Source organism: Schistocerca gregaria, chromosome 6 (assembly GCF_023897955.1).
Source record: "Schistocerca gregaria isolate iqSchGreg1 chromosome 6, iqSchGreg1.2, whole genome shotgun sequence".
NCBI lineage: Eukaryota > Metazoa > Arthropoda > Insecta > Orthoptera > Acrididae > Schistocerca > Schistocerca gregaria.
In genome coordinates, this window is record NC_064925.1 from 541,612,330 (window position 1) to 541,638,600 (window position 26,271).

Consider the following 26,271-nt stretch of genomic DNA (forward strand, 5'->3'; position numbering starts at 1 on the left):
ATCAATGGTAAATAATTTTAAAAACTAACTACAACACTGAATTTCTATTAGCTTGTGGTTTTTAGGACCAATGGAGCCCTTTTTTACAAATTATGATCAAATTCCTTCAAGATTTTAATCCTTTTTTATATTGTGAGACACCTAGTTACCGAAATATTATCTGAACTTTTAGGATGGTTTTATATCCCAAGCTCAGTGAACTTGCTGTCTGCCCCTCATAACTGAGTGGTCAGTGTGACAGAATGTCAATCCTAAGGGCCCAGGTTCAATTCCCACCTGGGTCAGAGATTTTTGTTGTGTTGTACTAATCATCCATCACTTCATCCCCATCGACGCGCAAGTCACCAGAGTGGCATCAAATTTTAAAGACTTGCACCCAGTGAACAGTCTACCCAATTGGAAGTCCTAGTCACACAACATACACTCCTGGAAATGGAAAAAAGAACACATTGATACCAGTGTGTCAGACCCACCATACTTGCTCCGGACACTGCGAGAGGGCTGTACAAGCAATGATCACACGCACGGCACAGCGGACACACCAGGAACCGCGGTGTTGGCCATCGAATGGCGCTAGCTGCGCAGCATTTGTGCACCGCCACCGTCAGTGTCAGCCAGTTTGCCGTGGCATACGGAGCTCCATCGCAGTCTTTAACACTGGTAGCATGCCGCGACAGCGTGGACGTGAACCGTATGTGCAGTTGATGGACTTTGAGCGAGGGCGTATAGTGGGCATGCGGGAGGCCGGGTGGACGTACCGCCGAATTGCTCAACACGCGGGGCGTGAGGTCTCCACAGTACATCGATGTTGTCGCCAGTGATCGGCGTAAGGTGCACGTGCCCGTCGACCTGGGACCGGACCGCAGCAACGCACAGATGCACGCCAAGACTGTAGGATCCTACGCAGTGCCGTAGGGGACCGCACCGCCACTTCCCAGCAAATTAGGGACACTGTTGCTCCTGGGGTATCGGCGAGGACCATTCGCAACCGTCTCCATGAAGCTGGGCTACGGTCCCGCACACCGTTAGGCCGTCTTCCGCTCACGCCCCGCCTCCAGTGGTGTCGCGACAGGCGTGAATGGAGGGACGAATGGAGACGTGTCGTCTTCAGCGATGAGAGTCGCTTCTGCCTTGGTGCCAATGATGCTCGTATGCGTGTTTGGTGCCGTGCAGGTGAGCGCCACAATCAGGACTGCATACGACTGAGGCACACAGGGCCAACACCCGGCATCATGGTGTGGGGAGCGATCTCCTACACTGGCCGTACACCTCTGGTGATCGTCGAGGGGACACTGAATAGTGCACGGTACATCCAAACCATCATCGAACCCATCGTTCTACCATTCCTAGACCGGCAAGGGAACTTGCTGTTCCAACAGGACAATGCACGTCCGCATGTATCCCGTGCCACCCAACGTGCTCTAGAAGGTGTAAGTCAACTACCCTAGACAGCAAGATCTCCGGATCTGTCCCCCATTGAGCATGTTTGGGACTGGATGAAGCGTCGTCTCACGCGGTCTGCACGTCCAGCACGAACGCTGGTCCAACTGAGGCGCCAGGTGGAAATGGCATGGCAAGCCGTTCCACAGGACTACATCCAGCATCTCTACAATCGTCTCCATGGGAGAATAGCAGCCTGCATTGCTGCGAAAGGTGGATATACACTGTACTAGTGCCGACATTGTGCATGCTCTGTTGCCTGTGTCTATGTGCCTGTGGTTCTGTCAGTGTGATAATGTGATGTATCTGACCCCAGGAATGTGTCAATAAAGTTTCCCCTTCCTGGGACAATGAATTCACGGTGTTCTTATTTCAATTTCCAGGAGTGTATATACAGGGTGTTACAAAACGTACAGCCAAACTTTCAGGAAACATTCCTCACACACAAAGAAAGAAAATATATTATGTGGACATGTCCGGAAACGCTTACTTTCCATGTTAGAGCTCATTTTATTACTTCTCTTCAAATCACACTAATCATGGAATGGAAACACACAGCAACAGAACGTACCAGCGTGACTTCAAACACTTTGTTACAGGAAATGTTCAAAATGTCCTCCATTAGCAAGGATATAAGCATCCACCCTCCTTCACATGGAATCCCTGATGCCCTGATGCAGCCCTGGACGATGGCGTATTGTATCACAGCCATCCACAATAAGGGCACGAAAAGCCTCTACATTAGGTACCGGGATTGCGTAGACAAGAGCTTACAGATGCACCCATAAATGAAAGTCAAGAGGGTTGAGGTCAGGAGAGCGTGGAGGCCATGGAATTGGTCCACCTTTACCAATCCATCAGTCACCGAATCTGTTGTTGAGAAGCGTACAAGCACTTCAACTGAAATGTACCCGAGCTCCATCGTGCATGAACCACATGTTGTGTCGTACTTGTAAAGGCATATGTTCTAGCAGCACAGGTAGAGATCCTGTATGAAATCATGATAACGTGCTCCACTGAGTGTAGGTGGAAGAACATGGGGCCCAATCAAGGCATCACCAACAATGTCAGCTCAAACGTTCACAGAAAATCTGTGTTGATGACGTGATTGCACAACTGCGTGCAGATTCTCGCCAGCCAACACATGTTGATTGTGAAAATTTACCATTTGATCACATTGGAATCAAGCCTCATCCGTAAAGAGAACATTTGCACTGAAATGAGGATTGACACATTGTTGGACGAACCATTAGCAGAAGTGTACCAATGGAGGCCAATCAGCTGCTGATAGTGCCTGCACACGCTGTACACGGTACGGAAACAACTGGTTCTCCTGTAGCACTCTCTATACAGTGATGTGGTCAACGTTACTTTGTACAGCAGCAACTTCTCTGACGCTGACGTTAGGGTTATCGTCAACTGCACGAAGAATTGCCTCGTCCATTGCAGGTGTCCTCGTCGATCTAGGTCTTCCCCAGTCGCGAGTCACAGGCTGGAATGTTCCGTGCTCCCTAAGATGCCGATCAATTGCTTCGAACGTCTTCCTGTCGGGACACCTTTGTTCTGGACATCTGTCTCGATACAAACGTACCGTGCCACGGCTATTGTCCCGTGCTAATCCATACATCAAATGGACATCTGCCAACTCCACATTTGTAAACATTGCACTGACTGCAAAACCACGTTCGTGATGAACACTAACCTTTTGATGCTACGTACTGATGTGCTTGATGCTAGTACTGTAGAGAAATGAGTCGCATGTCAACACAAGCACCGAAGTCAACATTACCTTCCTTCAATCGGGCCAACTGGCGGTGAATCGAGGAAGTACAGTACATACTGATGAAACTAAAATGAGCTCTAACATAGAAATTAAGCATTTCTGGACATATGTCCACATAACATCTTTTCTTTATTTGTGTGTGAGGAATGATTCCTGAAAGTTTGGCCATACCTTTTTGTAACACCCTGTATATATATATATATATATATATATATATATATATATATATATATATATATATATATATATATATATATAACAGAAAGAAACTTCCACATGGGAAAAATATATTAAAAATAAAGATTCCAAGACTTACCAAGCGGGAAAGCGCCGGCAGACAGGCACATGAACAAAACACACACACAAAATTACGAGCTTTCGCAACTGGCAGTTGCTTCGTCAGGAAGGAAGGAAGGAGAGGGAAAAATGAAAGGGTGTGGGTTTTAAGGGAGAGGGTAAGGAGTCATTCCAATCCCGGGAGCGGAAAGACTTCCCTTAGGGGAAAAAAAAAAAGGACAGGTGTACACTCGCACACACACACACACACATATCCATCCGCACATACACAGACACAAGCAGACATATTTAAAGGCAAAGAGTTAAGGGTTACTGGGGTAACCTGAGGGCCAACCGACATTACATGCCCGTTCATGGCTATGAGTAAGAGTGTAACACTTAATACAGAACCCTGTGGGATACCATTTTCCTGAATCTGAGGTGTGAGTGAAGTGCCAACTGGAACCCAGAAGAGGCGGTTGGATGAAAAAAATCATGGATAAAAATTGGAAGGGGCCCATGAGAGCCCCGCTCACAGAGGGTAACTAAAATGCAATGGTGTCAAGCCAAGCACCCTGTACACAGCATCTTCTCAGTTCACTGCTGAACCTCCAAACAATATATATATATATATATATATATATATATATATATATATATATATATATATATATATTGTTTGGAGGTTCAGCAGTGAACTGAGAAGATGCTGTGTATATATATATATATATATTGTTTGGAGGTTCAGCAGTGAACTGAGAAGATGCTGTGTACAGGGTGCAACAGTATGACATTTTAAAAGTTTGGGAGATTGTAGAGGATGAAATTTTGAACATTTTGATATAAGGAGCCTGTACCCAGAAAAGTGAAATACAGTCTCCACAGCACTATGTCCTGTCTGCACATTTGGTAGGCTAAATGAAACACCAGAATACTGTACTCTGAAAAACATTTACTGACAGTACAGTACAGCCAAGTACTGTAAATCTAATTTGTTGCTTCACCGCTGTAGATTAAAAATTAATGTTCAATGTGACAACCATCAACCTCTTTACACAATGTGCTGTGATTAATCATGTTTTGTGTGATTCTCTGCAAGATTCCATCCTAACCTTTTACTGTTCCAAATGCTGTGAAGATGAGCTTAATAAGCTCAGTTATTGGTACAACTGGTGCTGAGTACACAAAGGACCTTAGTTAACCCAAGAGGAAAAAGTCAGGAGAGGTGAGGTCAGAAACCACAAAGCAGTCTGCAATTGCAAGGAACATCTTTCAGAAATTGAGGCAAGGCATAGTCCAGACAGTTCAAAAACCTTGCACCATTCAAATTATCTGGTAAGATGTGTGGCCAAATATGGTGATCTCCAAGAATTCACCGAGAATCACACCTGGTACTTTCTCATACAGGTACTGCATTGATTTTCAACAGCCCAGTGGGGAATGTAGAAACATTATTTAACATTTCTGGATATAGTTCACTTGTATTAAAATGTTCAAATTTTCATCTTCTACAATCCCCCACATTTTTAAAATGTCATTCTGTCACAACCTGTAAAACCTTTCCTGGGACATTAAGATCAGAGTACCGTATCTCTGCCATTCTGCATCCAAAGACTGGAGTACCTCATTGCTGTCAGCCATCACATGTTGCATCCAATTAGCTACATTTGGCAATTAAGGAGTATCCTGTAGATACACAAGACATGCACAACTAAAGCACAATCACGTAAGACTCTACACTGAGGCAAAATGGGTAACACTCGATGTCCAAGTAGACAGATGAGTAACTATTACATATGGTGCCACTCACAATGGCTGCAATAACAGATGAAACTATGGCATGTGGACTGGCAACGAAGCCATAACTCGTGTATACTATAATCATGGCAGTCCCCTGAAATTTTATCACACTACAAGTGTTGTGACGAACAACTTCAAAATCACAGTGTGTGACGCACTTATTTACAAGCTGAGATCCACATTAAACAAGATCTAGCCACTGACATTTCTCCTACTGTTCCTATTTCTATACATTTCTTTATTCTTTCTCTCTCCTCAAAATTCAAAGACTTCTATTAAGAATGATGGAGACAGGTTCTGAATGAAACCAGGAGTTTTTAGTCTGAATGTGCAAGTTGGTAGGTACGTAACAGGTAATCAGGCGCTGCTGCATCAATTATGCATAGTGTTACTCTGATGAGGGTATATACACACAGACATGTAGGCTAGGGATTAATGTGGCATTTGTGTCTTTCCAATGTGCATCCAGGAAATGCAGAAATGTCAACCATAGCAATGTTTTTACCAAATGTGTCAGAACATGACCAATGTCCTATCATTATTTTCATGGTTGCCAAAGGATAAACACCTATAGACATCCATCAGAGAATGAAGAATTAAACTATCACTGTGCACCAGGTTCTCTGCTGGTTGCAATTCAACACAAAATGTCCGTTGATCTGGGAGGCCAGCGTCATCTATTATGGGAGACAATCAAGCACAAGGTCTAAAGTCCTGATACCTTCCTATGTGATTATCACACCTCCAGTCCCTTAAAAAAAGCCTTGAAAAGTTGACAATTCCTGCTGGACTAGGATGTGCCGCAGACAGTTATGGACTTACTCACAAAGCAAGACACAGTGTTATATCTAATGGGTATCTTCAGCGTGGTGTGTTGATGGGATTATTGCCTCAATGCTCATGGCAATTTTGCCTCCTTAGCATACCAATTATGACCTGTATGGCCTTGGAACAGAAACTTTTGAATGTCCCTTGTAGTTGCCTCCCCTAGATTCCATAACTCCTCAGGGATCCAGCCCTGCATTTGTGTCCAGGCAAAGTTGTTTAGGAATACTGCAGCTGACTTCAAATGTCAAAGGACCTAGAAGAGGAGGGATGGTCACACTCACAGATTGTTGCACAGTTTTATGCCTGAAACCAAATACGTTAATAAAAATGAAAACTGGTACAAGGAACTTAGGGACTTTATTGGATATGGAGCACAGCAACAGAATAGAAAGAAGAACACTTCCTGTAATCCTTGCATTGGCACTCTTTAAAACTGATCTTGCTGCTCTGATCAAAACTAGAATATTGAGAGAAGAAACATTACTGAGAGGAGTAAAAGCAACATTATCTTTTGTGTACTCTTGTGTCTCTGGTTATTATCTTTCTGTGTTTGCTTTCCTTGGAACCACTCCTCAGCTTTTCTGTTTGCAATGTATTTGCCATATTTCCTCCACTTTTTTCAGACTTTCACTATCTATGATATTAGATTACACCTCGTCCTCCATGTTGGAAATTGGTTTATGATACACTTCCAAATTATGATTGTATTAATTGGTTCCACAACCACCTTTCATCTTCCAGAACACAGTGTTACTTTTTATTCCTCATTTTACATCTCCTTATTGCAGTAGGGAATGATTTTGCAGGTTTAGGATCTTTTAAATTATCTGCGCCACCAAAATCACCTGATGAATTGAACAACTCCTCTGCTTATGCTGATTCTATACTTCTCATCACAACAATAAATAATTCATGTTCAAGGTTAAAAAAATAATAAGGTTCCTTACACACAGGCTTTCCTATATTTTATTGAAACTTATTTTAAAAGAGCTCCTCATATTAAACTATGAAACTTACCTTGGCACTAGAGTGAAGTTCACCAACATGACCTTGCCAGTGAGTTCAGGTGTGTAATGAGGATTTGGAAGTTTTGTTGTAATGTACAACCTAAAATCATGGTTGTAAGGTATTACACTATCACCCAACTTTAGCATATCTGTGCCTCTCTGTTGAAATACTTGTCGAAGAAGCACTGGATCCAAAGCAGAATCTATCTCTGCACCCACATTTTCAATGAGGCATGGCTTGCCCAGACGTATAGCAGATTCCAGTGTCCGCAGTAGGTCTGAATCTGACAGCCTTACAATTGACATACCTGACTCCTTTCCCTAAAAATCACAAAATGATTAAACTACCTCTACAAATTCTGTACAACAAAAACACAGAAATATTCAATTCTTAAATGGCCACAGAATAAATCAACACAAATTATTTCACACAAGGAAAAAACTTAATGATTGTCTAATCTAATCTAAAAAAAAATGACACTTGGAACCGCAAAAGCGCATGCTTATGGCTCAATCTGTATCACTTCAGGCAGGGGAGTTACCTTCGTAGACTCAGATGTTATTGAAATTGGCATATGTTAAAACTCAGGAGTAAGTAAGAAACACATATTTTTTTGTTTTCTCCAAAAAAATTCCTGCCCCAAGATACAGGCCACCAAAGATGAAACTGCAAACACCATTTTGAAGATGCATCTCACAATTTTTTTAAAAAATGCTGTATCTCTGTAACAGTTCTAGATATTTTGTTAAGAGGTACATGATTATAATGGTATCCTCAATTTGGACATATTTTTCAAAGTTCTTTTCCTCCCGCCTTATGAATTTTTGTTCTAATTTACAAAATACAAATCCCCCCCCCTGAAACTGCCAATCCAGGAAAGTTCTTTTTTTCTGTTGATTAGTATCATGTAGTACTATATTCTCTTTGTAAAGGAGAGCTTCCACTTTTACGTCTGACAGGTTTTACTTTAAATATTATTATTAAGGGTAATGTATGTCTTCACTGAAATTGTTTCTTACTAATTTCTTTGTTCCAATGCTTATTTTCATTGTCTTTGTTGCAGTTATTTCTTATCACTTTCTTTGTTGCAGTTATCTCTTTTCATTTTCATTGTTGCAGATATTTCTTACACTTTGTTTTAGTTTCTTGTCGGTTTCTTTGTCATGGTTGTTCATTGCCAGGTTTCTGTATTGTAGTTGTTCAGTGCTAATTTGTTTACCGAAGAGGCTTCTACAAAATCTGAGACTATCCAGTGAGTTCTGTGTTTTCGTGAGGAAATTGCCAGTTGAAACAGTTGTAGTGTGTTTTGTGAAACAAACTGTTTGAAATATCTTTTGACCAGGACCACAGGAGAGTGAAATGTGCTGAATATTTGCATCTCCATAAAAGAGTGATATGCAAGACAAACAAAAAGTAAACTTTGTTCAGGTTGGGAAAGAGTGTTCTCATTGGAAGACTCTGTATCAAAGTGAAGACGTTTCCAGTGATGACATTTTGTGTACTAAATGTTTTGATAGAATAACAACAATGATAGAATCTGAACAAGGTGAAGCCTCCCATGGTGCAGATGATGCATATTTTCCATCATCTGAGTCAGTCAACTAAAGAGGCAGGTGTTAGTCCTGTTAAGAAACCGTCATCTGTGAAGTCGGGTCATAAGCTCTATGTATCAAAGCACAGACAAATTACTAAAGCTATAGATGAATACACTACAGCAAAACTGACCACACTCTTCAAAGTATAAATTCCATCTTCAGAGTTGACATTTTCAAAGAAAACAATTTTGATCCACTCTTCATCAGTATCAAAGTACATGGTAGACAAGTCAAGAAATGTGAGGTCTGTAAAAAGAGTCTTAGGAAGAGCAGATCTCTATTATGGTCATACTGTAGAAGCAGCTCAAGTTCAAATAGAATCTGGAAGATAAATGGGACTATTCTCTCCAGAGTGCCAACAAAAAAGACACTATAACTGTAACAGTTGTAGGTCAAAAAGTTGTGAAAGTGAAGAGGTACATGACTCACAGTATTGAAGAAACTTTTGTAATTTGTAAGAGCAACTATACAACTTCACATATTGGAAGATCAAAATTTTATTCACTACAACATAAGTGGGTAGTTCAACACCCCCCTAGAGATGGTTATGTGTGTACTATGCAAATTTTGAACTTTGTGTGGTAACTTTGAAGAACTTACTGGAGCATGTGACATATGACACCTTGATTGGGCTTGTGAAGTTATTAGTAGTCTGTAACATAAGCGAGAGACTTGTTTGTTTCAAAAATGTGGTGACAACCATAGAAAGGGAGGACTGTCTTTACAGACACTGGGCCTGGAAGATGTAGCAGATAATTCTGCAGAAATTACATATGCGACATTGGATGAAAATAAGCTTATTAAGAAAACTGTTGCCTTCAACAGTTTCATTGATGAACTTGGTAAATGGTCAGTGAAAGCAGTAACACACTAGCATCTGTAGAAACTGCAACAACAATACGCTGCAGAAGTGAAAGGATGTGTACTGGCTGAAGAACTATGTTTAATGCTTCACTGTGATTTTGCTGAGAACTGGTCCGTAATTCTTGCACAAGAAGTACAAGGGTGTCCATTGGAGTAATGACCAGGTTTCAATTATTAAAGGAGAGACATATTTTCAAAACAAGACCACAAGTGTTACAGTTATAAGCGACGACATATGAAATGACTCATCACATGCTTTGTTAGCAAATATGCAACATTCTTCAAATGTAAACAGGGGCAGAGAAGATAATCATTATTTCTGATTGCACTTCAAGTCATTTTAAAAATCACTACCAGACGTTTGAATTGAGTAAGTCGCTAGTGCCAACTGACTGGGTATGCAGTGCTATTGGTCATGGGTAGGGGCCTTGTGATGGTGTAGGCGGCCTACTGAAGCATCATGCTACATCACAATCTTTCCAGACCAAATACAGCTGCAATTCAGAATGCTGTGGATTTTATGAGAGTCATGAAATTTTACACATCCATAGCACATCCACAGCTTTCACTCTTTTGTCCAAAGAGGAAATTGAAGAATTCCATGAGGAGAAAAAAAGAAGAATTGTCCAAATAAACTACCGCTGTGAAAGGAATTCAGAAGACACATCAAAGTGATGGGTGAATTCATATTGCATGCACTTTAAAGAAGAAGAAAGAAGAAATTTTGTTCATTCAGCCAAAACCTCAGAAACAGCAGGATAATATTCAGAATCACAACCTGAGAAGAAGGATGTTTGTGGCGTGTGTGTATGATTGTGACTGATGAATTGCAGAGGTTATGAACACAAGATATGAGTTTGTGGCGACTATCGACCAAGTCACGTGTAATATCTTTGTTTTTGGCAAGCTCTTTGCCCCAGTCTGTGGTCGCGCGCGAAAGTGTACGGACGTGTACTGAGAATTCAGAATGTAAACAACTGTATATGTGTGCTTACGAAAAATAAAAATAGTGTTTATTACACGTGGTGTAGCGTGCATCATTGGATTCGGCAACCCTACAACGCTAGATCCATATTGGTGACCCCAAATTTTGTTCACGAGTGCTACAACGAAATCTTATACCGTCGAGCAGTACACAATGGATCGCTTGCCGCCTGCTACACCGAACACGTGCCAACTAAGTGTTCCAACGGACGCTTCGGCATGGTTTTACAATTATCCACCGGGTGTCCGCAATCGTTCTACGCAGTTTCCGAACACATCGACTAGCTGTACTCAACAGGACAGTGTTTATACAATTCCACAGCCACGTGTGCCGGCATCAGGTACGAACAATAACTTTCCGTTACCGTACATGAGTCAGCCGTCGTGTGACAGTGTTCCATACCATCAGAACGTTTTCTGCGCACAAAACTTTGAATATGAACGTATTACGTCCAATACGAACTTTCCACGTGTTCCGAGTGCTCAACAGCCGACACAATGTGCTGAAACCCCAGTGACTATGTTTACAGGTTTCCCAAGTGCAAGTGTGAATTTTCCACCCGAATCAGTGACTGTACAAATGGAGCTGGACGCTCAAGACAGGAGAGTTCATATTTCTGCCAGAACTCCGGATTTTGCACCAACCCCCCCTACACCACCAGCGTCCGCTTTACGAGTGTTTCCGACGGCACACGCCGTTCCTGCCGCGTGTGTTCCACAAACATTAGGTGATTTTAACTATTTTAATGCACCTGTAGGGGAGGGGTCCGGAAACTGTATTCCGTCGTTCGCCACACATCGGTCGACTACGGTCGATTCTACCGCGCCGGTCCATTCTACGCCCGTGGGCGTTACTCCGTCGACCGCTCGATTCGTTGATTTCTCGACCAAGGTCGAGCCAGCCGCGCCTACCGTGCCGCGTGCCACTGACAGTGGCGGAAGCTGGTGCACCGCTACTGCACCCGAGACAATTACGTTGCAGAACTATGGACAGGGAGAGACAGTTTCCGATAAACATTTACGTCAAGACTTTCCCACCCGTTGGCCGAAGCTACCATCCCTTCGCAAGGATCACCCACGCACATGGTTTCCCTTGGTCGACCACGTCCTGCAGCTACACGGCATCGCCGATGACAATTCAAAGTTCCTATGCTTACTGTGTCACCTCCATGACGAACTGGATCTGATCTGCGACATTGTGGCTTCGCCCCCCGCTACGGACAAATATGCGTTCGCCCAACGCACCATCCTCGAGCGACTATCCACATCGACAGAGGAAGCTATCCGCCTCATCAGTCAAGAATCGCTGGGATCCAGGTCCCCTGGCGTCATCTCCGCGCTATGATTGACACGCATCACATGCCGGACATTACACTTTGGACCATCTGGTTGCTGAAACTTCCCCCGCAAGTTCAACTTCACCTTCTACATGTAACTTCGGCCCCATTAGATGCCAAACTGAAGATCGCAGACCAGGTTTACAACATTCTGCCCCCCCGCATACCCCCCCAGGGTGCCCTCAGACCTCAGGGGTTGGCACACCTGCGCGGCAGTTCCCATCCTGCAGTACAGAGTGCGCACGACTCGCTCCACGCATGCGCGCGGAGCCAACGCCGCCTGGCAACCGCCGCAGTAACTACTCTCCTACCAGCACTATTGCAGCGCCGCCATCGGAGGGTACTACAAACAAGTCCCTCTCCACTGCCGCTTCAACCTCAACCAGCGCGACGGGCGACACCACGCGCCGCCCCGCTTGGTGTTATTTCCACTCCCGCTTTGGCGACGTGGCTAAGAAATGTCGTTCTCCATGCGCGTTCCCAAACTAATAACGTGACCCAATTCATGCGCTACGGGCCGCGTTGCACCGCACAGACGCCTATCACTAAATACTTCTTCTCCTCACGCGCCAGGACGCTTGTACGTGAATGATGCAGTGTCTTGCCTTTCATTTCTAGTCGACACGGGGGCCGAGGTTAGTGTGATACCTTTGTCCACAGGTATTAAATTCGAGCTTCAGCCTTGCCCCCCGCTTCGAGCCGCCAATAATTCCCTGATCCGCTCTCATGGAATAACGAATTTAAGCCTTAAACTGCAGGACATTAATACGCCCTTACAGTGGACTTTCGTTATCGCGGATGTGGATGAACCCGTGCTTGGGGTAGATTTTCTCTTAGCCCACGCACTGTCGCCCAACCTACAACAAGGTACACTAACCTTTAACTCGGGAGACCGTACCACCGGTTCAGATATCTTACCCCTCTCATCCGAAAGCGCCATTCTGCTGTGTGAGCTAGCGGAAACTGCTGTTGCAGTGCTTTCTCTTAGATCACACAACGACGAACTTCGGGACAGCAATGGGGCCCTCCGCTTACGCATCGCCGCCGTGCAAGCCAAGCTCACGGACGCGCGTAAGCAGACCGCCCAGCTGTCGCACACGGCCACGCCCCCAACCCCCGCACCACTTCCTCGCACCTGCAGCCGACGCCACGTGACATTTCTACTGCCGGACGGAAGCTGTACCCGCGACGCTACCAGGTACCCCACCGAGCTCTTCGACAAGGACTACCAGTGGATCACCGCCACTGCTGCTGAACTGCCGGCCTTGGACACACACACGTGTGCATTACAGGTTAGTCACAGTGCAACGGGTGCTGGTCCAGCATCCCCATCGGTGTTCGCGATCAATAACGGTACTGTCCACAGAATAAATACCACAGAAGGCCCACCGGTACGTGCAAAGGCTAGGCGTTTAAATCCGGAAAAACTTAAACACGCTAAAGCTATTGTTCAGGAACTTTTAGATAATAAGACTATCCGCCCTTCTTCTAGTTGTTGGTCGTCATCCATTCGTTTGGTGCCCAAGAAAGATGACACTTTCCGCCTCTGCGGTGACTATCGGGCGCTTAACGCCAGAACAATTTTAGATAATTATCCCGTCCCAAATATTCAAGACTTTGCTTCCCAGCTGCATGGGGCACAAATTTTCAGTGTAGTCGATTGTCATAAGGCGTACCACCTACTGCCAATGGCACCTGAGGACGTTGAAAAGACCGCTATCATCACCCCGTTCGGGTTGTTCGAGTATTTGTTTATGCCATTTGGCCTTAAAAATGCTCCACAGACGTGGCAACGGTTCATCGACTCGCTGGTTGGAAAACTGGACTTTGCATATGCGTACCTGGACGACTTGTTAATTTTTTCTTCCTCCCTCGAGGAACATGAACAACATTTAAATACAGTGCTCCAACTATTAAAAGCAAACGGTATCGCAGTGAACAATACTAAGTCACAACTCCGCCGCACCAGTTTCACTTTTCTGGGCCACAGAGTTTCTGGCGACGGCATCCGCCCCCTAACTGAACGGGTGGAGGCCATTAGTACGGTGCCTTTGCCCAAAGATTTTCAGGGCCTCCGCCGCTTCCTTGGAACGGTAAATTACTACCGTAAACATATTCCCCGCGCCGCCGACATACAAGCCCCACTGACGGATGCCCTCGCAGGAAAAAACACATCAGGGTCTCGGGCGGTCACGTGGACTCCAGATATGCGTCGCGCATTTGATAATCTAAAGTCAGCCTTACAGACAGCTGTTACGCTTGCTCACCCCATTCCTGATGCTCCCATCTGGCTTACTACAGACGCAAGTGATACAGCAGTGGGGGCAGTACTTCAGCAATCCGTGGGTTCTGTTGTACAGCCGCTCAGATTTTTCTCCCACAAACTGACCGTTTCCCAACGTAAATGGTCGACCTTCGAGTGGGAACTGTTTGCTATTTACGCTGCTATCAAATATTTCCAAGACGATATCGAAGGTCGCCATCTCGTGGTATTTACCGACCACGAGCCATTGGTTTACGCTTTCCGTAACCCAGGTAAGGACTCATCCCCGAGACGTTTTAGGCATATGGACCTTATATGTCAGTTTATGAATGACATACGTTACGTCAGAGGCGCAGACAATGTCGTCGCTGATTTTCTGTCTCGTGTGTCGGTTTTATCTTCACAACTGGACCTCAGTGAGCTCCCTAAATTGCAGACAGAGGATACTGAACTCACAGCATTGCGTTCCGATATCAAAACAGGACTCAAACTAGAGTTACGGACACTTCCTGGGTTTTCATCACCCATCTGGTGCGACATTTCAACAGGACGCATACGCCCGGTGATTCCTGCACCTCTCCGCCGGGACATATTTAATAGTATCCACGACTTGGCACACCCTGGCATTCGCGCCTCCGCACGTCTGGTATCTGAACGTTTTGTTTGGCCCGGGGTGATAAAACAGTGTCGCAGTTGGGCACGAGCACGTGTGGCTTGTCAGCGCGCAAAAGTAGGACGTCATGCACAGCCCCCCATGGGTACGTTTGATGTGGCAAAAAGAAGATTCCAGCACATACACATCGATATCGTCGGGCCCTTACCCCCCTCAGGCCCCTTCCGTTACATACTGTCCGCAATTGACAGGTTTACCCGCTGGGTAGAGGTAATTCCTCTCACTACTATCACAGCCGATGCAGTGGCCCGAGCCCTGCTGTTAATGTGGATCTCGCGCTTCGGCTGCCCAGTCTCTGTCACCACCGACCAGGGCCGCCAGTTCGAGTCTGCCCTCTTCCGACAGCTTTGTGAACTGTGTGGGGTGAAACGATTTAGGACTACAGCATACCACCCCCAGAGCAATGGGCTTGTGGAGCGCTGGCACCGAACGCTTAAAGCTTCCCTGATGTGCCACGGAGGTGAGTGGGCCGATGCCTTACCGTGGGTAATGTTAGGCGTTCGGGCCGCGTACAAAGAGGACCTTGGCGCATCCCTGGCAGAGGTACTGTATGGAGAACCCCTCACACTCCCAGCAGAGCTAGTCGAGCCTTCACTTCCTCCAGATCAAATCTGCGACTCGACATTCGTCGGGCAGGTCAGGAAGCTAATTGCTAACATCCGCGTGCCGCCTCCTCGACCACACACGCCCCCTCCCGTATTTCTGCATAAGGACTTGGCGTCGTGCACTCATGTCACGGTGCGTGATGACACCATCCGACCGGCACTCAGACCTCCATATACGGGCACGCACAGAGTCATATCACGGCGTACCAACACGTTCGAAGTGCTCATTAACAGCACGCCTCAAACGGTATCCGTCTGCTGCCTCAAACCTGCATGGTCTCTGAGAGAACTGCCCGATACCCCACCCAGTCAGACCCCATCCCCTGCTGCACCCACCTCGCATGAGGCATCTACTGACAGTCCACGGATGAGCGACGCCCATTCCCACACGTGTGACGTCCCCCACTCCCAGTCGTGTGACAGTGCTACTGGTGCGTGTGACATTCCTATGCAGAGTGATGCGTGTGATGACTTACCCTCCTACAGGCAGCCCCTCACCTCTCCCCTGTTAGGATTCAGTGATGTATCAGGGACCAGCCTCAGAGTGTGTGATGTCACCGATGACGACTCGTGTGGAGATTCTGTCAACCCGTATAAGGAAGTGGTAGTGAATGTCAACACAGATTTTATTTGCAGCTCTAATGTGTTTTTTGTTATGCAGCCGGATAATGTGTACATCTTCTACGAACAAGCCAGCTTCCCCAGTGACAACTTAACTCACATTCATCTCCTCCAGTCTGTCCCCTTGCCTGTTGGTACTGACCCATCAACGGTCAAAGTCCTACGTACCGCCACAGGCATTCAGATCCGCTATCCCGGCCCCTCACAACCCACCATCCCCTCCCCAGATCCCTCAACTGCTGTACGAGGATTCACCCGGTCAGGCAGGACCATCCGCCCCCTCGCTGGCTCGAAGACTTCAATTACTAATGTAATGTAATGTAAGGTATGGTTTTTGATTAAACACCCTCTCCCTCCCCCCTGGGTCTTCCCTTTACATGTATGCCCCAATATTTATGTTTGTGCTCCACACTCTAGGGGGGGGGGGGGGGGGGGGGGGCTAATGTGGCGACTATCGACCAAGTCGCGTGTAATATCTTTGTTTTTGGCAAGCTCTTTGCCCCAGTCTGTGGTCGCGCGCGAAAGTGTACGGACGTGTACCGAGAATTCAGAATGTAAACAACTGTATATGTGTGCTTACGAGAAATAAAAATAGTGTTTATTACACGTGGTGTAGCGTGCATCATTGGATTCGGCAACCCTACAACGCTATATCCATAAGTTAAATGGAATTGTAGTGAACTACATGCTCCAACATGGACCGCTTGCTGATGGACAGCAACAATGTCTCCAGTGTTCGCTTCCTGTTCACAGTGTTTTGAAGACTGTAAGTGCTCCAGTTCCTATTGGCTCAACAGGCAGGTGTCACTCTACATCAAAGGAAGATACTAAAGTAATGAAACACTTTTTTAGTTCATTGACTGGCTCATTTCAGTGCAAAACTGAGTGCACAGAAGTTGTATAAATTGAAACTTTTAAGTCTTTTGACCTTTCATATACATTTTGGAACCATTTGAAATGTTTGAAAAATGACTGTCTTTACTCATATTTCAAAACTAAAATTATGTTAAATAAGGCTAGGTTTTTATTTTTATGAGATTGTTATGTGATAATGTGATTATAAAAAAGGTTTTATGCATTGTAAAAATTTCAATTGTTTATAAAACCTGTTCAGTCCAAAAGTGGAAGCTCTCCTGTTCAGGGAAGGTAGAACTGTTGGTACTAATCAACAGAAAAAAATCAAAATTTTATGGATTGGCATTTTTGAGAAAAAAAATCCATACAATTACAAAAAAGTTCAGAACACTATACTACAAGAACTTTGACAAATAAGTATAATGGATGATTTCTTTGTAATTATAAAGCAACTATTTTTCAAATAAAAAAACCAACAAAATATCTAGAACTGTTCCAGAGAAACAGCATTTTAACATTTTTTTCCAAAATTCACATCTTCAAAGTAGGATGCTGCAGACTGCAAGCAAACAAAAAGACAGGAGTAAGAAAAAAGTCTTGCTGCTAGGTAGTAGCAATGACAAGGGTATACACCAGATGTCACAGGAAAAATTATGATGAGGGTACCAGGTCACAAGTACTGTGGATTCAAGTGCCAGACTTAGCCAGATGACAGAACAAAATCAAATTTTTGTAAAGATTTTGAAAAAGCAGATCAGGTAATTATAATATGTAGAGCAGGGAACGGCCTGGCTGAAGACAGGAATTACGGCATTGGAGGTCATATGAATAAAATAGGAGAAGCAACTACACACACAAACAAGTGAAGAGTCCCGAAGCACCATGACCAACCCTGGTTAACACTGCTGTGAGCTGTATGAACACACAGTTGAGTGCGCTGCCGCTGACTGAAATGAAATCTCATATTAGTGCAGTGCCCACTGCTGCAGTGGAAGATTTGGTATACTAGACATGGTCTATGCTTGAATAAGAGAGGGAAAGATGGCTTTCTCATATTCTTGCAGAAAACTAAGGGTCTCCCCCACCCCCTGCCCCACTATGACACAAAACAAGATCTACATCTACATCTACATCCATACTCCGCAAGCCACCTGACGTGTGTGGCGGAGGGTACCCTGAGTACGGTTCTCCCTTCCATTCCAGTCTCGTATTGTTCGTGGAAAGAAGGATTGTCGGTATGCTTCTGTGTGGGCTCTAATCTCTCTGATTTTATCTTCATGGTCTCTTCGCGAGATATACGTAGGAGGGAGCAATATACTGCTTGACTCTTCGGTGAAGGTATGTTCTCGAAACTTTAACAAAAGCCCATACCGAGCTACTGAGCGTGTCTCCTGCAGAGTCTTCCACTGGAGTTTATCTATCATCTCCGTAACACTTTCGCGATTACTAAATGATCCTGTAACGAAGCGCGCTGCTCTCCGTTGGATCTTCTCTATCTCTTCTATCAACCCTATCTGGTACGGATCCCACACCGCTGAGCAGTATTCAAGCAGTGGGCAAACAAGCGTACTGTAACCTACTTCCTTTGTTTTCGGATTGCATTTCCTTAGGATTCTTCCAATGAATCTCAGTCTGGCATCTGCTTTACCGACGATCAACTTAATATAATCATTCCATTTTAAATCACTCCGAATGCATATTCCCAGATAATTTATGGAATTAACTGCTTCCAGTTGCTGACCTGCTATTTTGTAGCTAAATGATAAGGGATCTATCTTTCTATGTATTCGCAGCACATTAGACTTGTCTACATTGAGATTCAATTGCCATTCCCTGCACCATGCGTCAATTCGCTGCAGATCCTCCTGCATTTCAGTACAATTTTTCATTGTTGCAACCTCTCGGTACACCACAGCATCATCTGCAAAAAGCCTCAGTGAACTTCCGATGTCATCCACCAGGTCATTTATGTATATTGTGAATAGCAACGGTCCTATGACACTCCCCTGCGGCACACCTGAAATCACCCTTACTTCGGAAGACTTCTCTCCATTGAGAATGACATGCTGCGTTCTGTTATCTAGGAACTCCTCAATCCAATCACACAATTGGTCTGATAGTCCGTATGCTCTTACTTTGTTCATTAAACGACTGTGGGGAACTGTGCCAAACGCCTTGCGGAAGTCAAGAAACACGGCATCTACCTGTGAACCTGTGTCTATGGCCCTCTGAGTATCGTGGACGAATAGCGCGAGCTGGGTTTCACACGACCGTCTCTTCCGAAACCCATGCTGATTTCTACAGAGTAGATTTCTAGTCTCCAGAAAAGTCATTATACTCGAACATAATACGTGTTCCAAAATTCTACAACTGATCGACGTTAGAGATATAGGTCTATAGTTCTGCACATCTGTTCGACGTCCCTTCTTGAAAACGGGGATGACCTGTGCCCTTTCCCAATCCTTTGGAAGGCTTCGCTCTTCTAGAGACCTACGGTACACCGCTGCAAGAAGGGGGCAAGTTCCTTCGCGTACTCTGTGTAAAATCGAACTGGTAGATCCCTGTGGTTAATGGTATCAGTGGGGTACTTTTTTAGGGCAGAATCAGGATTTTGGCATCATGTTATGAAGTAAAGTAATATAACAGAAGAGCTCCACAAAATGTCTGAATACAGACAAATGTAAGAGTGTCATATTTCGTCAGACTCTAAATGGATTGAGTAATAAGGTAGAAGAGCTTCTTGTTTATTTGGAAAATTTACTCTCATCACTTTCCCAAATGATGCTGAAATGGGGAGGACAAAACAAACACCCAGTAGGCAGCTAGAGAAAACTTCCAACCTGGCTGAGAGGCACCTGGGAACCTGTGATCCTAAGGCAGCACCACTAGCCACTAGACCACAAGCTGGGGTCCCTCTATAACAAAGGTAATAGAAGAGGTGTTAATAACAACCAACCTGTTTCAGTACTGACATCATTTTCTAACTTTTTTTTTGAGAATGTGATGTGTTCTGGAATAGTAGCCCACCGGAGCAACAATAATATGCTCAGCAAATCACAGTTCAGGTTTCAGAAGAATTGCTCCACTGTGAATCCCATTTACATGTATTTGAGCTATTTGGTCAGGTGAATACAGGATTATAAATACCAAATCAAATATCGGAAATGCAGGAGTTGGTTTAATAACAATAATAATAATAATAAATAATAGAAAAAGAAGAAGAACACAGATAAGCTACTACAAACAGCATACTGGATGTATTATTGTAGGCAAGATAGATACAAAGCCTGTAGTGCGTCGAGAATTTCTGTGTAAATTCTAGACACACTCAGCTTTCCACAGTCTCGAACAGCAAATATTTTCGGTATGAAGGTGAGAGAGTGGAGATGTGTCTACTTCACCGCCAATTTCTGTGCGTGCAGGATGGATATGTATCGGGAGAATACGGCAATAGTGACAGTCTATCGGCGTCGACAAGTGTTTGCAGTGTGCACCTGAGAAGCTGTATGTCCAGTACAAGGAGCAAGCACGCTCTATTTCTTGACAGTTAACAACTGTATTGTTGTGAACAAATGAGTTATGTATTGAACTAAAGACACTTACATTTGATTTTCGGATGTTGGACTTGCGAGAAGCAAGAATGGATTTTATAGTGGTTATTAAGCCAAGCTCATTATAATTGTATCTGTTAGTTTCTAATGATCTAAGACGGTGTTGACTCGTGAGAGTTGAACGTTTGTGTGAATCTTGTGAAGTAGTTCTATAGTGGAGATGAAAATATAACTGAGTTGAACAAAAGTATCCTGGGAGTACAGAATCATTTAAAGAGTAGAACAGAAGCCTAATTTGAAATTCCCTTAACCAGCTATAGTTTTCAGAGAAGCAGAATTTGTGAAGATCAATGCAGCCATCTGATCTGAGAAGAATGAAATAGTGAAGGCAGCAGAGGACCAAGAAGGTCAAGAGATGAGGGTTAGTAGAAGTCCTTGGGTAACAGAAGAGATACTGAATTTAATTGACAAAAATATAAAAATGCAGTAAATGAAGCAGGCGAAAAGGAATACAAATGTCTCAAAAATGAGATCGACAGGAAGTGCAAAATGGCTCAGCAGGGACGGCTAGAGGACAAATGTAAGGGCATAAGAAGCATGTATCACGAGGAGTAAGATAGATATTGACTGCAGGAAAATTTAGAGAGACCTTTGGAGAAAAGAGAACCACATGTCTGAATATCAAGAGGTCAGATGAAAAACCCGTCCTAAGCAAAGAAGGGAAAGCAGAAAGACTGAAGGAATATATAGAGCGTATATACAATGGTGATGTACTTGAGGGCAAATAATGTGGAAATGGAAGAGGATGTAGAGGAAGATGAAACAGGAGATAGAATACTGCATGACAAATTTGGCAGAGCACTGAAAGATCAAATTAAAAACAAGGCCACAGGAGCAGACGACATTCATTAAAAATACTGGTAGCCTTGAGACAGCCAGCCATGATGAAACTCTTCCATCTGGTGAGCAAGATGTATGAGACAGGTGAAATACCTTCACACTTCAAGAAGAATATAATAATTCTAATACCAAAGAAAGCAGGTGTTGACAGGTGTGAAAATTACTGCTATATCAGTTTAATAAGTCACAGTTGCAAAATACTAACACGAACTCTTTACAGATGAATGGAAAAACTGGTAGAAGCCAACTTCAGGGAAGATCAGTTTGGATTCTGTAGAAATGTAGGAACACATGAGGCAATACTTACCCTACAACATATCCCAGAAGATAGGTTAAGGAAAGGCAAACATACATTTGTAGCATTTGTAGACTTAGAGAAAGCTTTTGACTCTGTTGACTGGAATATTCTCTTTCAAATGCTGAAGGTGGCAGGGGTCAAATACAGGGAGCAAAAGGCTTTTTACAATTTGTACAGAAACCAGATGGCAGTTGAAGAGTCAAGAGGCATGAAAGGGGTCAGGAAACGAGTGAAATATGGTTGTAGCCCATCCCTGATGCTGTTCAATCTGTGAGCAAGCAGTAAAGAAAACAAAAGAAAAATTTGGAGTAGGAACTAAAATCCATGGAAAAGAAATAAAAACTTTGAGGCTTGCCGATGACATTTTAATTATGTCAGAGACAGCAAAGGACCTGCAAAAGCAGATGAATGGAATGGACAGTGTCTTAAAAGGAGGATGTCAGATGAACATTAACAGTTGCAAAATGGGGATAATGGAATGTAGTCGAATTAAATCAGGTGATGCTGAGGGAATTAGATTAGGAAATGAGACACTAAAAGTAGTAAATGAGTTTTGCTATTTGAGCAGCAAAATAACTGATAATGGTTGAAATAGAGAGGATATAAAATGTAGACTGGCTATGGCAAGGAAAGCGTTTCTCAAGAAATTTATTAACATCAAGTATAAATTTAAGTGTCAGGAAGTCTTTCCTGATAGTATTTGTATGGAGTGTAGCATTGTATGGAAGTGAAACATGGACAATAAACAGTTTACACAAGAAGAGAATAGAAGGTTTCAAAATGTGGTGCTACAGAACAATGCTGAAGATTAGATGGATATATCACTATGAGGAAGTACTGAATAGAATTGGGGAGAAGAGGAATTTGTGGCGCAAGTCAACTAGAAGAAGGGATCGGTTGGTAGGACATGTTCTGAGGCATCAAGGGACCACCAATTTAGTACTGGAGGGAAGTGTGGAGTGTAAAAGTCATAGAGGGAGACTGGGAGATGAATATACTAAGCAGATTCAGTAAGATGTAGGTTGCAGTAGTAATTTGGAGATAATGTGGCTTGCACAGGATAGAGTAGCATCGAGAGCTGCATCAAACCACTCTCTGGACTAAAGGCCACAACAACATCATCTAAGGCATTTGACTGTACGAATCACCACCTTCTCCTATATATGCAGTTGGTGGTATAGCCAACCAATGGATGTCATATCTAACCAAAAGAATGCAGATTATTGCGCTTAATAATTCAAGCAATGTAATCAGTGGAGATTCGTCTGAGTGGGAGAAATCATACATAGGGTTTCCGCTGTTTAGTCCGCTATGTCCTTCACATATGTAAATGATCTGATGGGCCTGTGATCTGCAATCAAAGAGTATCTGCAACATCCACCAGCACAGCTCATGTATGGTGACGAGCTATCCCTACTAGCTGCACTAATTACCAACAATACCTCCCCTCCTACCCACTTTCCCAGTCTCTGTCACCGAGTTCAGTTAACACCTGCAAGAAATGATGACCTAAATCACCCATCCACACTTCTGTTACATGGATACAGAAGTGTCTTTATATATGAGAACCTCTACAGCATACCCTTTGTGTGACTGCAGGATTACTTTATCCAACCACTAGTTATGCCACTATACAATGGCTTGTGAAAGGTTCTACTGCATGGAGCACACACCTTTAAAATTCAATGTAATGGATGAGATGAAATGGTTCCTACAGAGCAGTTAAACCCGGCATACTTGGACATGGTGGCACCTGTGGACACCGACCCAGGACAACCTGCCACACCACCTCCAAGTGGTGCAGTGCAGAGGAACACACCCTCTAGACTGGCTGCCACCAGAAGGAACCCCTGATAGTTCCAAAGACTACAAAAACTGGCTGTATTACAAACCACCACTTCCCTGAAACACCTGTGGCTCCGGATTTAAACAAAAAAGGATTTTTTTTATTGGAAGGGGGGGGGGGGCTGATGTAACAACACAGATCAACTAATAAAGGACTAACTAAAACACAGTGTGAGATCGCCGAGATTGAAGGACTTCGGATTACTCTAGTTTGGCGTGATTCTCCAAGTGTTGCTGAATTATTTGTACTGAGATACAGTGTTGTCATTAAAGGTAATAGTGACCAAAACCATGTCTTCCACTGGACTACCTATATTTTTAATGATATCTGTATAACCTAATTAGTGGTGTCCATCATATTAAGGTAACAAAAGCATGTATTTGAAGATCAGAATCTAACAGTGGTTATGGCAAAACATGCAATGATATTTGGTTATGGTTCAGAAATGTAATTATTTCACAAGCTATTTAGTTTAAGGTAATTTAACATATTTCACTGGTGGTCAGAATGTTTAGCATTCAAATATGATGTACGTCATTATACCAGATTCTACTAATTCGCTTACAGGTTTTTTCCACATATTGAACTACAGTATTAACTTCAATTAATTATAACTTTTAATAAACATAATCTACAGCTAAACCAATGGTATCAATGGAATCAGTGCAGTAAGAAGAATAAACTGAACAATGATTTTAAACTTAACTTTGCCTGATAACTGATTTACAGGTTTCCATGTACCTATCACAACCAATAACTAATTGTATTAGAGATTTAAAAAAAAAATACCTTGAGAAAAAATCAATAACTGTTTGCTACATCTCAAATGTTCATGAGTATCTCTATGATCTCTCTCTCATTGCAATCATGCCGTCTTATTTTCTTTATAGAATGGAGGAGAAAAACACTGTTATGTCAACCTACATGAACAATATGACATGAAGCAAAACAGGACCACAACCCACATAGCTCGATAAGGCTTAGTGAACAAAACTGTGAAAGGTTACTGTGATTTGCAGTGGAAAATCTGCTGTGTGCCTAAACAGCATGCAGGTACATCAGAAGTGCCATGGCTATATATGTCATTAGCACTCAGGGTTCAGCAAGGAGGCTCAAGTCGAGTCATTGATAGCGCTCAAGAAAAAGCCATAGGCTGCACTTCAATTTGACAACAGTACCTGCGGAGAGATGAAGCATGACAAGTTACTTCACCAACAGCAATCAAAGGGATAAGGTAGTATCCTGTTACTCTCTTCATTCCTCTCTCCAAAGTCAATGCTTAGGAAAAATTTTGCGTCCCAGTTCTTAAAAGATTATATTAAAACTCTTTGAGTGTTTATTAAAACTCTTGAGTGTTTGTTCATAATGTGAACAATGCATTGAACATTTGTTATACAGGCAGAAATCCATGTACACATGAAATAAAAATCATTTATTTTTTGTACATACCATATTACGCACCCAACGGTTTGCTTGGCCCTGAGGATCTATAAACAACGGCCACCGTCGGGAATTGAAAGCAAGAACAGCATTCTCAGCTGACAGTGTATCTCTTGGCAAGCCAAAGATCTGCCAAGTGCGAATGAGTACTGGATCACCCATTGTAGAAACTGGTGACACGTTGTCTGTATGCGGTATGGCACGTTCTGACACCAAAGTAATCCACTTCGATATGAGATTGCGACGATAACTGTCAGTGAATGGTGTCAAATATGCCACTGCACCTGAAATCACCAGGAAAAGTAGAAAATGTGTAGCACATACATAAAGCAATTTTCAAAGGAATGCAATAATGAATGACAAAAGGAACAGATTCAAACAAGAAATGAGAACATGGAGAAATGGTTGAGGTTATTAAACCATGAAAGAAAATAATAAAACACATTCATGCCAAACATATTCAGGAGGACCCTTTAAGTGCACAGGATATGCAAATGTGCTGCAAGTTTTTTGTAGGGAAATGATTAGCTAGAAAATGATTATCTATCAGATGTGTCAAACTTGCAGAAAATTATGCCTGTAAGTTCACCACCGAGGTTTGGAACAGGGTCAGTTTTGATAATGGAATGAAATCATGTACATAAATAACTTCAAAGCATTACCATACATTTATTTTTTCACTTTGTAACATTAACATGGTCAAGTGTGCCTCTATCATGAAATTACTTACAGAGTAACTCTAATTTATTCATTGATACAGCTGAGTCATTTTCCATTATTAGACTAGTCTAATAATATGTATAACTCACAAATTAGTCCACAATAGCTGTCCTTACACACTAGACTACCAAGAGGACTCTCTCATCCTGGGGTCTGAGTGACATGGCAGTGAACACACGCACGGTTAGCCTCAGTAGCAGCACCTCCATCGAAAGTGGCTGAAAAGTTGATGGTGGGAACAATCTACTACCAATAATACAGCCCAAACCAAAATTTGCAGTTCACACACCTTAACTGCTCTTAGATGTTGAATGAACTACTCTTTATGGCCAGTTCGAGTCTCATTTAATATAATTACAGTACAGATACATAAATAGCCACATATTGCACTTTGTAGATGCCCTGCAATATTGTTCGAGTGAAGTTACATTATGCTGATGTAGTCATTCATAAATATTAATGTATGGTAAATACATAATTAACACAGTCACTGAACAAAACACTTACATCAGTTTGCTTAAGATCTGACTGTCATATCAGTACAAACACTGTCTACATGGTAATTATCATTTCAAAACAACACA

At 43.2% G+C, this 26,271-nt stretch overlaps 1 protein-coding gene across 1 annotated transcript in view; it reads right to left on the reverse strand.

Moving 5' to 3' along the window:
- The window catches only part of LOC126278931 (dynein axonemal heavy chain 1-like), an 825,957-nt gene that overhangs the window by 183,889 nt on the left and 615,797 nt on the right, over nucleotides 1-26,271 (reverse strand). Inside the window, 2 exon segments of the mRNA XM_049979209.1 lie at nucleotides 7,145-7,455; nucleotides 24,977-25,251. Coding sequence (XP_049835166.1) covers nucleotides 7,145-7,455; nucleotides 24,977-25,251 — 586 coding nt within the window.